The sequence below is a fragment of the Pan paniscus genome, chromosome 14 (assembly GCF_029289425.2).
Source record: "Pan paniscus chromosome 14, NHGRI_mPanPan1-v2.0_pri, whole genome shotgun sequence".
Lineage (NCBI taxonomy): Eukaryota > Metazoa > Chordata > Mammalia > Primates > Hominidae > Pan > Pan paniscus.
In genome coordinates, this window is record NC_073263.2 from 32,302,250 (window position 1) to 32,319,594 (window position 17,345).

At 34.4% G+C, this 17,345-nt stretch overlaps 1 protein-coding gene across 8 annotated transcripts in view; it reads left to right on the plus strand.

Moving 5' to 3' along the window:
- Nucleotides 1-17,345, plus strand: part of PDS5B (PDS5 cohesin associated factor B) — a 189,251-nt gene that overhangs the window by 151,463 nt on the left and 20,443 nt on the right. For all 8 annotated transcript variants that reach the window (XM_034936560.3, XM_034936563.3, XM_034936564.3 and 5 more), the window contains 5 exons: nt 1,047-1,115; nt 2,542-2,678; nt 5,924-6,047; nt 13,305-13,509; nt 15,818-15,932. In XM_034936560.3, the coding sequence (XP_034792451.1) occupies nt 1,047-1,115; nt 2,542-2,678; nt 5,924-6,047; nt 13,305-13,509; nt 15,818-15,932 (650 nt within the window). The remainder of the gene's footprint in view (nt 1-1,046; nt 1,116-2,541; nt 2,679-5,923; nt 6,048-13,304; nt 13,510-15,817; nt 15,933-17,345) is intronic.

Genomic DNA, 17,345 nt, shown 5'->3' on the forward strand with positions numbered 1-17,345 from the left:
TTTTTCTTGTGAATTAAATAGTGTTATCTTTGAGTAATTCTTTCAACATGGATTGTAATTTGGAAGCTTTCTGTCTTGAATTCTAGTGTTCATTCTTCAGTACTGTTTTTTGGATATTAGAATTCTGTGTTTCAAGTCACTTGAAAATTCAGAGCATTGTTTTTTTGGCGTCTGGTCTTGCAGCTGAGAAATCTGAAGTTAATCTTTTATTCCTTTTTGGTAGTTTCTCTATGGAAGCTTTTGGGATCTTGACATCCTTAGTTAGAAATTTCATCACAAGGTGCCTAATGTGATTCCTTTTTCATTATTTTTACTTCATACTTTGAAGGCACTTCTCAATGGGAGAAATGAGTTATAAACTGTGTGTGAATCTGTAGCTCTTTGTGTTTGAGGGAGTTTGCCTTTTTAGATGTTGGGGGCTACCTGTTTTGTTACCAGAGGGTTACCTGAGGTGATACTCAATTCCTGTTCTTTGACCTGAGGGTAAAAATGGGATCTCAAGTGTTCCAAGATTGGTTCAGCTCTTTTGCCATCTTATTTTAATTTCCTGGTTACTACTGTAAACACCTACCTGCTAGTACTTGCACATGATCACCTCAGGATTAGTTTGGAGTTGTGCTGAAAACAAAAACAAAACCCCTCCAGCTCAAGATTTTTTTTTTTTAATACCTTTCTTCTTGTTTAAGAGCTACACCTTTTGGCTCCATGTTTTTCTAAAATCCTAGTTCTTGCATTAAATAATTGAATCTCAAAAGGGGCTAAATAAGGGAGTGATGTGTAAGAAGTTAGAGTTAGTCCCACCACAGACCTAGAAAGAACCAGTCGTGATGGATCTGTAAGTGCTGTACATAGGCACTAGTGAAGGTATGCCTTTCAACCTTTTTTTTTGTTAAAGTAAATAGGGTTAGATGAAGTACTTTAGTCATATATAACAAATGTCACTGCAGAAGGTACAGATTTCATTCATTTTCTCAGTGCTAATTGAAAAGAATTCATATTTATATTTTAAAGTCCTTGGTTTTTTTTTTTTTCTCGTTTATTTTTAGCTTCCAGGGAAAAAGACAACTAAACTTTGGGTTCCAGATGAAGAAGTATCTCCTGAGACAATGGTCAAAGTGAGTAATATGCATAGATCTATTGATTTTAATATAATCACCACATTGTAATATTTGAGGTATTAAAATTTCTATTTCTATTGGAAAGATATTAAAGTCACTCAAGTATTTGTATTTATTGTATGATGTCTTATGTGCTGTGAGACTATAGGGTAATAATGAGAAAGCTGGGATTTTGTGGACAGCTGCACATAATCTAATTTGAGGAGAAAAAAAGGTTTGAAAGCTGCTTCCCTGATGGCAAAAGGCAGTGCTAGTTTTTATGGACTTTCCTCTGTTCTGTAAAGATGATAATTCAGATTTTAAGCCTGTTCATCTTTTCCATGGGATTTAATAAAACTTTTTATCTTTAAAAAATTCAGCCTATAATTTATTGAATTAGGAGTTTTATAAGATTGCTCATCATTGGTATAGACTCTTGATTTATTAAAACCATCTATGGCCTGTAGTGTAGACCTCATGTCAATCCACTACCAAGATATGAAGGCCAAAAATAAATACATTAAATATTGTTATTTTCTAGCTGTAATTTCTTATAAACCCTTTCAGTCTCTGTGTGTGTGTGTGTGTGTGTGTGTATTTGTTTATAGTTCGTATTACGAACTACCTTTTCACATTGCTCTAGCTTGAGGTTATGATACTAATTTTGCAGACTTGTACAATAGCCCCACCTTTACATCAATGAATGATGCTTGATACTTTGAGTCTCAGTATAAACCTGTTTTTCTCGGCATTGGTCTCAAGCTGCAGTTTTTGTATACTTGAAAGCAGCACTGGACTAGAAGGTAGGCCACTTACCAACTTACCAGTTGGTAGGCATACTTACCAACTGGCCAGGAAAGAGATCTTCCGTCTTTGCCATGAGCCAGACACTATCGAAGACCCTCTTAGCATCTGAGCCTTAGCTCTGTAAAAAGCTGAGCTAATATGTGAAAGATAATTTGTACATCATTTTAAAAAGAGGTAATATGTACTTATTCAAAAGAATTCTTGGAAACATTAAAGGAAGTAATGGGTGTAAAAATACTTTAAATACTTCATAATCATAAAATGTAGAACAAATATGAGTGGTATCATTTTTTAGGCAGAAAAGATTAAATGTAATTTGTAGTTGGGAACTTAACTTTTCTGATTAGAGAGGTTAAGCATGATTTTACTGTATGTTCTACAGGATCAAATACATGTTGGGGAAACATTTTAAAACAGCAAAGAACAAACTAGTCTTTAGTCAAATCATTCTTTTGCCATTTTCTTGGAGGTTTGAAACATCTTTAAAACATTCAAGATTATCTTCATATATACAGAAAAGAATTTTTTCTTTTCTTAAAAAGCATCCATTAAATACATTTTATTTTTTAAAAAAGTTGATACAGAAATTCTTTCAAAATGTACCAGTGTTTTATTTGTCGACTTGTCTCTTAAATAGATTCAGGCTATTAAAATGATGGTTCGATGGCTACTTGGAATGAAAAATAATCACAGTAAATCAGGAACTTCTACCTTAAGATTGCTAACAACAATATTGCATAGTGATGGAGACTTGACAGAACAGGGGAAAATTAGGTATGCAATTACTATTTCACAGTTCTTTGGATTGCATAATATTTCAGCTCTTGGTGTAACTGTTGAATGGTGCTGTTTCTTTTTCTTTTTTTTTTTAAATTAGAATTGCTTTGTACATGTGCATATATTTTTACTGGAATATGCTTTTGTACAGTGGTTATTTTACAGTGGCGGTCACATGTCTGGTGCAGGGTACTGTTATACATTGTAAATATTTTAAACAATAGATTCTTACATTTTAGAATATCTCGTATGAAAGTGTGAGTGTACCAGTCAATAACTGGTGTTTTATATTCTTGTTAAATATATAAGGGGAAAGAACAGATTGGGTGAAAGGCAACTTATTGAATCTATTTCCAGAAGTATAAATAAATGCATACTTTAAAAATGTACTTGAAGTAAATTATTGAAAATGAGCACACTTTTTTGGTTTTTGTTATTTTATTTTCTTTGAAAGATGTAGTAAGTAGAGTGTAGTGATTGAAAACTACTGGACTCTGGAGCCTGGATTCAAATTCTGGTTCCACCACTTACTAGTCAGGTGAACTTCAGTAAGTTGCTTTAACTTCTTGGTCCCTCAGTTTCCTAACCCACGAAGTAGAGGTAATAATTATGTGTACCTGGCTCATCTAGCTGTTACGATATAACTAAATAAGTTAGTATACCTAAAGCATTTAAAACACTACTTAGCACATAATAATTAGAAGCATTGATGATAATGGTGGTTATTATGTCAGTGTTAGTTAAAATTTAAGGTTTGTCCTCTGTGTAAACCAAGTGCCATTTGGTGCCCCATCTTGGTAATACAAAATAGGAGAATAGCTCTGTGCTCCTTAATATATCTAAAGACTTTAATAAGAAAACATACAAAGATGACTGCCAGCTGCCTTCTGCCTTTCCATCTTGTATGTTTTGCTTATACTGTATTCTCCTTGTATGTTTTGCTTATACTGTATTCTTTGCATAGAATGTTAACAGAAGCACATCCTTCTCAAACAAAACATATAAAAAAAAACTTGGTAAACTATTCATTCTGTATCTGTTTACTTTCTTTTATTCTAATTAATCTATTCTGTTTTCATGTCTCTGTTCCCCTAATTTATATATGCCAATGTTTAGGAGTTACAAATAATAAGTATGTTTTGATTTAAAATTTTTACTGAATTTGAAATAATTTTGTATTGATCAGCTCAGCCTGGTAAAGAAATTTTCCTCAGTGTTAATACATTTGGCCTTATAAATCAATTTATTAATTATATTATTTTATACTTCTTATTTGGCCAATTATATTCAGCTATATAAACTTTTATCAGAGAGGCAAAGTTCTTTGGTGGTTTACAACATTCAGGCAGATTGAAGACACACTACACAGGTTCAAACTGAGGTTCTACCATTTATCAGCTGCTTTTATTTATCAGCAAGTTATTTAACTTCTACGTGTCTTAGATTCTTCATCTGTAAAATGAGGATAACAATAGTATCTCCTTATAGAGTTTATGTAAGGATTATATGTATTAAAATTTCGAATGTAATTGGAATAATACCCAGTATATAATGTCACTTATGCTGTGTTTTGTGGAACCCATATGACATTCAGGAATATTTAGGGGCAGCCTAGAGTTGGAATAAGAATTTTTTCTGGTAGAGACATAACAGGTGGAGTCTTGGGAGTTGGTAGGTGGGGGTCTCTGTCCTTTCCTTAAGTAGGAAGCTTGCATTCCTATTTAAGCAAAAGTGATTTTTTGTGTTTACACCTTAAACTTTTATGTAAGATTTGGTTTCAAGAAAAGTTTCCTCTGCTTAATAAAGCTAAAAACAACAAAACAAAAAAAGTTTACGAGGTTAAATAGAAACCTCTGGTCTAGATGGGAAATTTTAAGGATAGATAACACAGGAAGCATCTGTTATCCATATCTGTGAGGAAAACATCCAACAGGTGGTTTATACTTTTTGCACTAAGAACTATGATTTACTGATTAATAGCTACTTGGAATATTGTTGTTGATGAGATGAGACACACCTTTGAGACGAGGTCCTACAACTTTAGAAACTTACTAATGTTGGCTAGCATCCAGTCAATATTTTTACGTGGCCAACTAGATTATTAAGTCTTGGAAAACTAAGACTGTCTTTTATTTTAAATACCCCGCAGTGCTATATGTACACAATAGACATAGATTTGTTGCATGGATGTTGAATAACAATCTTTTACTATAGAGCTACAAAGGGGTTCTATTTAAGGAGTTACAACTTCTCCCTCCTTATATTTGTTCAAGATCCCCTTTATTTCAGCTAATATATCACTATATTAGGAAGGATTGTTTAGATGTATTTACTAGTCTGGAATTCTATGAATTGTGCTTCATTTTAGCAGTTTTCTTTCCTTGAACTTAAAAAGAGCCTCTTGGTAATATTTGAAAAGTTGAATTCTAGCTAAGAATAGTAATGTTTTCCTCACCACACCTGCTTTCATTCTTCTTCTGTGCTTAGCACAGTAGTTGTGTTTGATTTATTAGCAAGCTAGAACATATTTGGTGCCTCATCTATATATAAACATTTCTCCAACAAAATCCATAGTAGAATATGTAAAACCTAACAACTAAACATACAGACAGATTTCTTCTACACTTGACTAAGACCTGTTTTATTTAGAGTGAGGGAATTAAATGACTTGAATGACACTAGCATTGACTTATGTTTAAAAGAAGAATTTTGTAGTATAAGATAACATCTTCCGAAGTTAAATGAGCATAATATGGTGTTCAGTATCACTAAATTATTTTCTGTATTAGCCTGCTCAGACTGCTGTAATAAAATACCAGGCTTATAAACAACAGAAATTTATATCTCACAGTTCTGGAGGCTGGGAAATCCAAGATCAGGGTGCCAGCATGGTTGGGTTCTGGTGAGGGCCCTCTCCAGGGTTGCAGACTGCTGACTTCTTGCTGTGTCCTCAAATGGTAGAAGTGGTAAACAAGCCCTCTCAGGCCACTTTTTAAAGACACTAATCCCATTCATGAGGGTTTCCCACAATGACCTAATCACCTCCCCAAAGGCTCCACCTCCTAATACTATCTCCTAGGTACTTGCATTTCAACATAGGAATTTTGGGGGACACAAACATTCAGATCACAGCATTTTTTTTTAACTTTTTTGTGCCAGAATTTTTAATAAAATCAGATGTACAGAAGATTTTGTACAAATATTTTAAATGCTAATCTATATTCATTCTACTCATTTTTCAGTAAACCAGATATGTCACGTCTGAGACTTGCTGCTGGGAGTGCTATTGTGAAGCTGGCACAAGAACCCTGTTACCATGAAATCATCACATTAGAACAATATCAGCTATGTGCATTAGCTATCAACGTAAGGAAATGGCTGTGTACAACTACTTTTTGAAGGTCTTTGACTTTTAGGAAGGAAGAACATCCACTGTGATACATAGATTAAAATCTTGAATGTGTATGGTTTGTTTGTTTCTGAAAAATTTATGCATGAGAAACATTTCAGAGTTCTGAAACTGTCATTTGAGTTTTGGGTTGCTAACATAGTACAGTTGATCTTCTTCTTTGTAATAGTTTTGTTCTATAATGTTATCACAGGCATTCAGTTAGCAGATACTGAACAGTTGCTCTTAGGAGAACTCACAGAATAGATTCCTTCAAGCCCCTGGCCACAACATTTTCATTCATCCAGTTAATATACAACCTTGTTTTATGTATGTTTCTGTTTAAAGACTATTTATTATATATAGTTGTCTCAACACTGAACTCACAGCCAGCAGCACTGTAACTCATACCTGAGCAAAGCTTATCTAGCACACACATTTTCTCTGTAAGGAATATCAGAGCCTTCTTGTGCTTTGGAACGCCAGACAACAGTTCATCGCTATGCTTGTGCTTTGAAACACCAGACAGTACTTCATCATGAAATAACAAAATCATCAACCACAAAACTGTGAAAAATGTGGCACTGAATAGATCTCAAAAAGGACACTGTTTACGTATGAAAGCTGAAACAAGAAGGCACAGTGTTGCCTTCTTTGACATTAGCTGGGAATGTGCACATCTGGCTACTTACATTTTTTGCTGCTTTGTGTATTTACTTTGCAAATGACCCAAAAATTGCTTCAAGTATTAATTTTGGTGTTACAAATAAATTTTAACGAGTATGCAAATTCCTAAATATAGAATCCACAAATAAGGAAGACTGACTGTATGTATTCAGTTCCTGAAAGGAAAACAACAGTATCGAAATTTATACTTTTATAAAGACATGACATAGAACTAATTTCAGGTTAGAAGCATTCCTTATTACTCAGTGAGTTAAGTTTTCAGATTATAAGCAGTGAAACTTTCAGATTCCTATTCCAGTTTTATGGATTTCTTGGTAGAGTAACTTTATATTTGGACTGTACCGCTTTAGAAGTCTTTAGCATCATTGAGAAAAGTAAAAGGACTTTCACATTAGTAAATAAAATACTTTCAATATGAGTTTTTCATTAATAATTTCGTTATTTTACACTTAGTTTTTCTCTTCTTTTCCAAGTAGTCTTAAGAATTTACTTCAGTGATCATTGCAATTCTTCCTCCCCACCCTTTATTCTAGTACATATTTTTAAATTGCCACTTATGTATAACTCTCTAGACATAAACAGTCATCTATTTTTAAATTGTAATCATTTTTGTCAAATGATTTGTCAAGACTGGTACTTCAGTCTTTTAAAAACAGCTATTTCGGCCGGGCGTGGTGGCTCATGCCAGAGAATTGCTTGAACTCAGGAGGCAGAGGTTGCAGTGAGCCGAGGTCGTGCCATTGCACTCCAGCCTGGGCAACAGAGCGAGACTCCATCTCAAAAAAAAAAAAAAAAGAATTTTGGGGAGCCCATTACTTCCTTGGTATAGTTTCCCCACTTAATTTTTGGAGATAATCTTAAAAGAAACTGAAAATTGTTTAAAAAGCATCTATCACATTTCTTAGAAGAAACCAACATATGTAATTATTTTATTAAATTGGGAAGACTTGCAGTCTGTTTATCAGGTTCTTGGTATGGCATTTCTTAGAGCATTTGCTGCTATCATTATTGAAGTGGAAATATTTAAAAAACACAAAGTATGCAAATACAAGAAATGGACTTTATTTGAAACTTACAGTATATAAGAAGTATGTGCCAGCCATTAGGTAAATGTCCACTCTAAGTAAAAAGCATCCACAGTTACTGACTTCTAAGGACTTCCTTTTCTAGCAAATATTTGTCATACATTGCCACCTCAAGCACCAAATTCCCAAGGTGAAAGTTCAAATGGCCTAAACTTTAAGATTGCTTTGGAATTATCTTGACTATGGAACATGTGTCAGTTGTTAAAAATCAGTTACTAGCATCTTCTCACAACTTAGAAACATATCAAATTACCCTATTTTAAGCAAAGCTTTTCTGTAATCTGTTCTTCCTTTAAATCATATGCCCATCTCCTCTTTTTAAACCTCCAAACCTCAAGAAAGAATAATCTATCTTTGTCTCTCTTACTCTTTTATCCTGTCTTCTCTACTCATATTTTGTCATTTGCCTTTGTTGTTTTCCAGAAATGTCCTGTTGAAGTCCTCAAGTCCAGTGATACTGGGCTTCATTATATTTGACACAACTCATTGCTTCTTTATTCTTAAAACTGTCTTATTTGGTTTCTGTCTCTTCATTGTTGCTTTACTTATCTGATTACATTTTCTGGCTCTTCCTCTTTTTTTTTTTTTTTTAATGTATGTCTTCTATGAGGATCTGTCTAGGATCAACTTCTTCACTTACACAGTCTTCTTTGGCCATCTCGTCATCTATGTAAGTGACTATTACATCAGCAACGTTAAGGTTTTTCAAGACTCAGGTCCTACTTCAAATGCTAAACAGAAATTTTATACTTTTATGTTCTGTGAATATAATACTGAGAGTTATAATATTTCCCAGATCTATTCTTTCTTGACATGTAGAGCCTATATAAGTGTTAAATATAGTAGTTCCCAGATCTATTCTTTCATGACATGAAGAGCCTATATAAGTGTTAAATAAATCTGAATGGCATTTCTTATACCTAAAAGCATGGTTTATATTTGACTCTTGGCTTGTCCTTGCACCTTGTTGCAAAGTACAGATAATTCTGTCCTTTGATATCCATTATATAATTTTTATTCATACTTTCTTGACCATTCTTATTGCTGTAATGATCATTAGCTCTCACCAAGACTGTTGGGAATCTTTTTTATTGTTGGTAAATTTCCCTAATTACAGTTATGATCATGTCATTCCTCTGTTAAAATATTTAGGGGGTTGATGCTTGTAAAAACAACTGCACGTATTTTACAACCTGGTGTTTGAGCCCCTCTAATATTTTAACCCAAATGTACGCTTAAAAATCTTGTTGAGCACACTCTCCTTTACTTAACCTCATTTCATGTAGCTGAACAGCTTTTTTTCTTTTTTGTGCCTTGTACTTTGCTGCCTTTAATTTTCTCTTTACTCTCCCATTTCCACACATCCAACCTAACCCTTTCTGCAAGTCAGTGCTCCGACACAACCTTCTTTACAAAACTCACTCTGAGTCTTTTAGCTGGAAGAAGTCTTTGATTTCCTATGAATTTTATCTGCAGTCCTCTGATACATACAGGACTATGCTTTGCGCTTTAGTACATATACTTTATTTCTTGAGGCTCTTTAAATGCAGTATTGTATCTGGGAGGCTGCTGTTATGTATTTGAACAGAAAGTACATTTGGAGAAATTTAATAAAACAATATGAATTTTAACATAATTTAATAATTACTTAGATATTTTAGAACTTGGAATTCAGTTCATGAAAGATTTACTCTGTACTTCTGTGTGCTAAGTTCTAGAAATACAAAGATGAGTAAGTCATGGTTATAGCCCAAGGAAGCTAACAATCTCTTAGGAGAACAGAAAATAGAGATGTATCAATAATACAATGAGATACACAAACTAATTGAACTATTTACATGGTATTAATGGTAGTTTTGAGATACTTTGTACTAGAAAAGGCTACTAAAAGTGAATTTACTTAAGCTGCAGACTAAAATTAATTTTATAGTCAGTAGTGAATAAAAGCTTTGATTGGAACTTTATCTGGGGGGGCGGGGACATTTGTAGTATTAGACACCATCTGTTTTTTTCTTATGTTTAACCAATTATATCCAGTGTTTGCTTTTTTGAGGGTACATTTTTTTCAGATAAAATCGTATTACTCTATTCTTTACTTCACATTTAACTTTTGTAATACCAGTCAAAAGGATAATCATCTTTGCAGAAAAATATTTGAAGACTTCCTCAGTTCCCAGTAGCGCTTTTTATACTTATTTATTCACATGATTCTCTTGAAGTACCTATATGTGTGTCATCATTCCTGTTAATTTTCTCTTCTTCAGTTGTTATTTATGTTAGTGGAGTTGCCTATGATTTCACAGTTCTCTAACATCACTTTGATGACTTTTTGAAAACCTGCTACTTGTGTGATGCTTCAAGGATTGACATTGCAATTAATTTGTCTTGTATTGTTGCATCCTGAATGATTAGTCAGAGAGGGACAAAAACTGGACTTGATTGGGATTTTAATGAATGGCCTGTTCATTTGTGAATACGCTTGTGATATGTGGATTTTTACTTACCCAGTTTGTAATTGGGTATTTTCATAGTAAATAATTCTATAACGGAGACTCCTCTCCTCTGTGGGACTGATGCTGAGGGTGGGGTGAGTTAATGTTAACTTTGTTTCGTGGAATATGAGGGTAGATAACTGTTTCTGTGAAAACTAGACTGCTTCTTCCCCTTCCCTCCCTACAGCTAATTCCCCCCTCCTCCCCCCAAAATGGAGTCTTGCTCTGTCACCCAGGCTGGAGTGCAGTGGTGTGATCTCGGCTCACTGTAACCTCTGCCTCCCGGGTTCGAGCGATTCTCCTGACTCAGCCTCCCAAGTAGCTGGGATTACAGGTGCCCGCCACCACACCTGGCTAATTATTGTATTTTCAGTAGAAACAGGGCTTCACCATGTTGGCCAGGCTGGTCTCGAACTCCTGACCTCAGGTGATCCACTTGCCTTGGCCTCCCAAAGTGTTGGAATTTCAGGCGTGAGCCACTGCGCCCGGCCTCCCTCTGTGTGTGTGTGTGTGTGTTTTAAACTTTAGGTTCAGGGGTACATGTACAGGTTTGTTATATAGGTAAATTGTTTGTCACAGGAGTTTGGTGTACAGATTATTTCATCACACAGGTGATAAGCATAGTACCCAAAAGGTAGTTTTTCCATCTTCACCCTCCTCCTACCCTCCACCCTCAAGAAGGCTTTGGTGTCTGTTCTTCTCTTCTTTGTGTTCATGTGTGCTCAATGTTTAGCTCCCACTTACAAGTGAGAACAGCAGTATTTGGTTTTCTGTTCCTTTGTTCACTAAAGGTAATGGCCTTCAGCTCCATCCATATTGCTGCAAAAAGCACATGTAGTATTCCATGGTGTATCTGTATCACATTTTCTTTATCCAGTGTACTGTTGATGGACATTTAGATTGATTCTGTGTCTTTGCTGTTGTGAATAGTGCTGCAGTGAACATATACATACATACATGTGCCTTCATGGTAGACATGATTTATAATCCTTTGGGTATATACCCAGTAATGGGATTGCTATGTCAAATGGTAGTCCTGTTTTCAGTTCTTTGAGAAATCACCAACCTGCTTTCCGCAATGGCTAAACTAATTTACATTCTCACCAGCATTGTATTAGTGCTCCCCTTTCTCCACAGTCTCACCAGCATCTATTATTTTTTGGCTTTCTAATAATGGCCATTCTGACTGGTATGAGATGGTATCTCGTGGTTTTGATTTGCATTTCACTAATGATTAACGATGTTGAACATTTTTTCATATGCTTGTTGTCCGTGTGTATATCTTCTTTTGAAAAGTGTCTATGTCCTTTGCCCACTTTTTAATGGAGTTGTTTGGTTTTTGTTTGTTAATTTATTTAAGTTTCTTAGAGATTCTGGATATTAGACTTTTGTTGGATGCATAGTTTGCAAAAATTTTCTCCCATTCTGTAGTTTGTCTGTTTACTCTGTTGATGGTTTGTTTCTTTTGCTGTGCAGAAGCTCTTTAGTTTAGACTACTTCTGTAAAACTAGATGTTTGGTATTTTGATAAACTGAAATTTAAATGAAATGAAAGAAGATTTTAAAATAAGGATTTAAAGATAAGGATGAGATGTTATGACCAAGATTTTTGGGGAAGATAAACTAAATGATCATTCTAGATGAAGAAATTGTTACAATAGTAAGAAACACACCATACCTTATTTAATTGGTGGAGTGTAAGGTGTAATCATGAAGGTCTTTGTAGGTCATATAGAAAAGTTTGAACTTTTCCCTGTGCAGTAGTCTCCCCTATCTTTGGTTTTGCTTTTCCACAGTAAGATATTTTAAGAACAAGGGAGACCACATTCACATAACATTTATTATATAGTATATTGTTATACTTGTTCTATCTTATTATTAGTTACTGTTAATTTCTTGCTGTGCCTAATTTATAAATTAAACTTTATCATAGGTATCTATATATAGAAAAACACGTAATATATATAGGATTTGGTACTATCCTCAGTTTCAGGCATCCACTGTGGGTCTTGGAATGTATCCTCTACCTCCACTGATAAGGGGGAGCTAGTGTCGTTCAGAAAAACTTCTGATCATCTATGTGCCAGGTTTTTTTGTTAGGCTTAGAGAGATAAAAACATAATTCTTTTCTTCAAGGAACAAGTACTGATGGGTAAGACAGACATTTAAACCAATCATTTTAATACTTCATACTAAATGCTATGCTGGAGATAAGTACAGAATGCTAAGAGCACAGAGGTGGGTGCTGGATACAGATTACACACTGCGTTCTGTCTGATATATAAGCTATCTTTAAGGATAAGTAGGAGTTAGCTAGGAGACTAGGGGTGGGTAGTTTAGGAGAGGGGAGTAGTATGAGTTAAGCAGGCACACGGGTAATAATCAGCCTGGTTTAAGTATAGAAGTCAAAATAATTTGGTGTTTCTGAAATGGATTAGTAATCCTTACCTTCAGAGTTGTGCTTTTTATTTCTTTATTAAGAGACAGGGTCTTGCAATGTCTGCCTTAGCCTCCCGAGTAGTTGGGACTACAGGTGTGTACCACCATGCCCAGCTAGAGTTGTACATTTTAATATGAATAGTTTTTTTCAGTGACAGAACTAAAATGTATAAATTGGGCAGTTTTATCTTGCCCAGTAAATGAAAAAGATATATATGAGATGGTGTTTAAGCCTTAATTTTTGTATCTTATTTAAGTTAGGGCAGATTTATATTTACTAGTTTTTTTCTGTTTTAAAAGTATGTTTGTTTTCTAACACATCTAACTGGTACTTATTAGGGCCCAGATGAATATTGCAGCTTTGAAATGAACTTTAATCACAACATCTCACTCTTGTGAGCAGAGAAGCAATTACTGTAGATAAACTTGCTACTGTTTACTCTTTTCTTTACTTAAAATAGCAAATTTTATATCTGAAGTTGTTACTCTTTGCTGCCATTTGAATAATATCTGGAATAATTGTGTCTTTACAGGATGAATGCTATCAAGTAAGACAAGTGTTTGCCCAGAAACTTCACAAAGGCCTTTCCCGTTTACGGCTTCCACTTGAGTATATGGCAATCTGTGCCCTTTGTGCAAAAGATCCTGTAAAGGAGAGAAGAGCTCATGCTAGGCAATGTTTGGTGAAAAATATAAATGTAAGGCGGGAGTATCTGAAGCAGCATGCAGCTGTTAGTGGTAAGCATATAAGAAAATGAAAAGGATACTTTTTCAGCCTGCTAGTTTCAGTTTTATAGAATACAGCATGATATATGATATTACTGTTATTTATTATTTATAATTGACACTTTTTATTACCATTTTTCAATAACTGCTTTTCATTTAATATGAAGGGCATTTAAAAAATGCATGGTACTTAAATACCAACCTATATCTGTTTATGTAAAGGACTAAATGGCCAAGGAAAATAAACAATGACATTGGAGGTACTTTTAACAGAATAGTAAAATTTGTACGTTTATATAGATTGTCTGAGCATTATCTTATTTTAATTGGAAGAAAGTACAAGTCTTTGATCTTTGTTGTTTGTTCTCACCTGTAGCTGACATTAATATCAGGTGTTTGTGTGCCTACTTTTCATCTGCTCACTTTACCCCATTGAGGTTAGTTGGTGTGCCTCTTGACTTCTGTGATTTAACAAACAGCATTAAAATCCATCCAGTTATCTCACTCAGAAATCAGAGGCATTATTCATACCTTTTTTCCCTCCTCTCATCCGTCACCAAATTCTGTTAATTCTTTCTCCAAATGTCTTGAACATTTATCTTCTACTCTCCTACCTTGCTATATTTTCACTTGGATTGTTGTATACATTGCCTCCCTGTTGTAATTGTTCCTGTGCCTCTGACCCACTGCCTGCTGTATCACATTGGTATCAAAATTATCCTTCTAAAACAGATTAGATCACATCAGTCCCTTACTTGAAATTTCTGTTGATTCTCTGTTGCTTGTGGGATAAAGTTGAAACACCTTATAGCCCTTTATAGTTTGCTCTCAGCCTGAGTTTCAAGCTTTCTGTCTGCTCCCTATTATGAAATCTGTGTTTCATTTACTTTCGATTACTTGAAATTTGTGTAACAGTCTTTTTTTCTCTGTTGTCAACTCTATCTGGAAATTGCCTCCCGTTTCCAGACAAACAAACAATGAACAAAACCAAGGAACATGGTTGACACCTTTTGAATGCTTTAAAATACAGTTTTGGGGTTACCACATCACTGTGACCCTCTTTCTTTTTCTTCCTTCCTTACGCTGGAAAATGTGAGGGGTCTGCAGTCACATCCCACTTCTGCCGTTTACCTGTCGTATTTTGGCAGATTACTTAATCATTTGTGCCCTAGTTTCCTTATTTGCAAAATTGGTATAATTATACTGATTGCTTGTGGTTGTTGTGAGAATTTAAAAAATTACATACAGTGCCTGGCATAATGTATGGCCCAAAGAAGTGCTCAGTATGTGTTAGCCATTCTTATTTTGGTGCACCTTTCACATTGAAGTGTAGCTTCTGTCTCTGATTATGCTTTAGTGTGAGCTCTTTACCTAGTCTTACTCATCTTTATATTTTTAGATTCTAATATAGGCCTGGAACATAGTAAACAGTCAATAAATATTTGATAGAATTTAATTTTAATTTCACCAGATTTTGAACTGTGTTACCTTTTTCTTTCCACGTCGGCCTTGAAATGAATGATGTTACACACAAACTGTTCTCTGTAGATTTAGCAATAGAAATAAAGAAAATTTGATGCTTTATTGACACATATACATGAGGTTAAAACATCCAATTTATATTTTTATTTGGAAAATAGGAAATATAAATGGAAATTGTCCAGAATGAGTCCCAGTCTATGTGTACCCCTTATTAAACCAATTAGGATTACCATTCTGACCTCTTTAACAGAATATGCTTATCTCAGCCAACATACAAAAATAATTGCATTTAAACTAAATAGCTGTTTCTTTATTTAAAATGCCCTAGAAACTCTTAAGTCTGTTCCTTTATTCTGTTCTTCTGTTACAATTAGTATCAAACTCTTGTTGTTCCATATTGACTCTGAAAAATACTAGATGTTACTTATTTTGCTCAGCAGCTTACAAGAGAGTGTTAAACATAGGGTCATTTCTAATAGGAAAAATAGATGTTTTTTATCTCACTCTTGAATATAGTTTGTTTGGGTCACTTTTTCCTTACGTATTTTAAAACTGAAATATTTGTTTTTGTAGCCTCAGCCCATGGTGTATTTAGTAGGCCATTTCAATATTGAACATGGTAGATGAATGAATAGACTGTTTATCATGTACCTCAACACAGGGTATTTCAATATATTTTTCTTCAAGTCATTGTGGTGAACTGTTGGGATGCGGAAAATATAGTACGAAAGAAAGAGTGTGTAAGATTTGGTTTTCTAACCTGGATATTTTTGTTTTGTTTTGTTTTTTTCTTTTTCTTTTGGTTTTTTTTTGTTTGTTTGTTTGTTTTCTTTTTCAGAAAAATTATTGTCTCTTCTACCAGAGTATGTTGTTCCATATACAATTCACCTTTTGGCACATGACCCAGATTATGTCAAAGTACAGGATATTGAACAACTTAAAGATGTTAAAGAGTAAGATTTTTTCCATCCCATTTTCATATTTTCTGAAAGTTATTTTTTCTCCTTAATGCTGATAATTGGATCTCAATTATAATTAGTTTATTGATGTATTTCATTTCTTAGGTGTTTAAGGTTCTTTATTTGCTCTCTTGTCTTTCTTTTTTCATACCATCTCTTTATATTACATTTTTAATGTAGTTTCCCAAAACTTAATCATAATTATTATAGTTATGTTTCTTTACCAGTCTGGTGTTCCTTTTCTATTGAAGTAATTCATTAAAATTTCCATTCCATTTCTTATCTTTTCCTTCTTCCTTCTGAAACTGTGTAGATTTTCATGTGAGGTCAATTAATAATCTTGCTTTTACTCATGTAGTAAGCACATTTTTCTTTGCAATAACTATCTTCCTCTGTAGAAGGAGAATGGTCTAATTTTAACAATGGGCCAAATTCGTAACTGGGGAACTACTCCTACTTATTACTTAATTGGTGATTCTCTAACTAGAGTTTAAAATATTTGTAATTCTTTCAAAGATTATTGCTTAAAGACTGAAAACACTGTACATGCCTGGATGGGGAATAGGAATATAGTGATATTTAGAGAAATCTTTTTAAGACCAGCATAATTCTTTAAATAAGCTCGAGACCCTGGTCCTCGTTCAGTTACAATAAAAGATTACCATTGGGATTTTTAATCAACTAATTTATGATGCCTTTAGTTTCCTATTATATTAAAATGTTTCTTAATGTCTTAATTTTTAGAAGTATTTTGTAGTTAAATAATTTGAGAAGCCTCAGGAGAATAAAATCAAATTAATGATGAATTCTCATGGCAAAGGAAAAAATGCCCTTTTTTTCCCACTGCAGTTTCCTTTTTTAAAAAATAAGAAATTAGTTCGGCCAGGCCTGGTGGCTCATGCCTGTAATCTCAGCACTTTGGGAGGCTGAGGCGGGTGGATCACCTGAGGTCAGGAGTTCCAGAACAGCCTGGGCAACATGGCAAAACCCCGTCTCTACTAAAAGTACAACAAAATTAGCCAGATGTGGTGGTGCGTGCTTGTAGTCCCAGCTACTTGGGAGGCTGAGGCAGGAGAATTGCTTGAACCTGGGTGGTGGAGGTTGGCAGTGAGCCAAGATCGCACCACTGCACTCCAGCCTGGGCAAACAGAGTGAGACTCTGTCTCTATTAAAAAAAAAAAAAATTAGTTCTGTCAAAATTAGTTTTGTGTTAGAGTGATTAAAACTGTTGAAAACTTCTAGCCACTTCTTTCTGAGAACATTGGGTTTTTAAAAATAAATAAAACATCCTTTGGAATTTACTAGACACTTACGGTTATATTTCTAAGTAGCCCCAGTGTAGCCATGCATAATCTCCATTCTATCAGGGAGCCACTTCAGAAGAACTTATCCTATACCTAAGTTCCT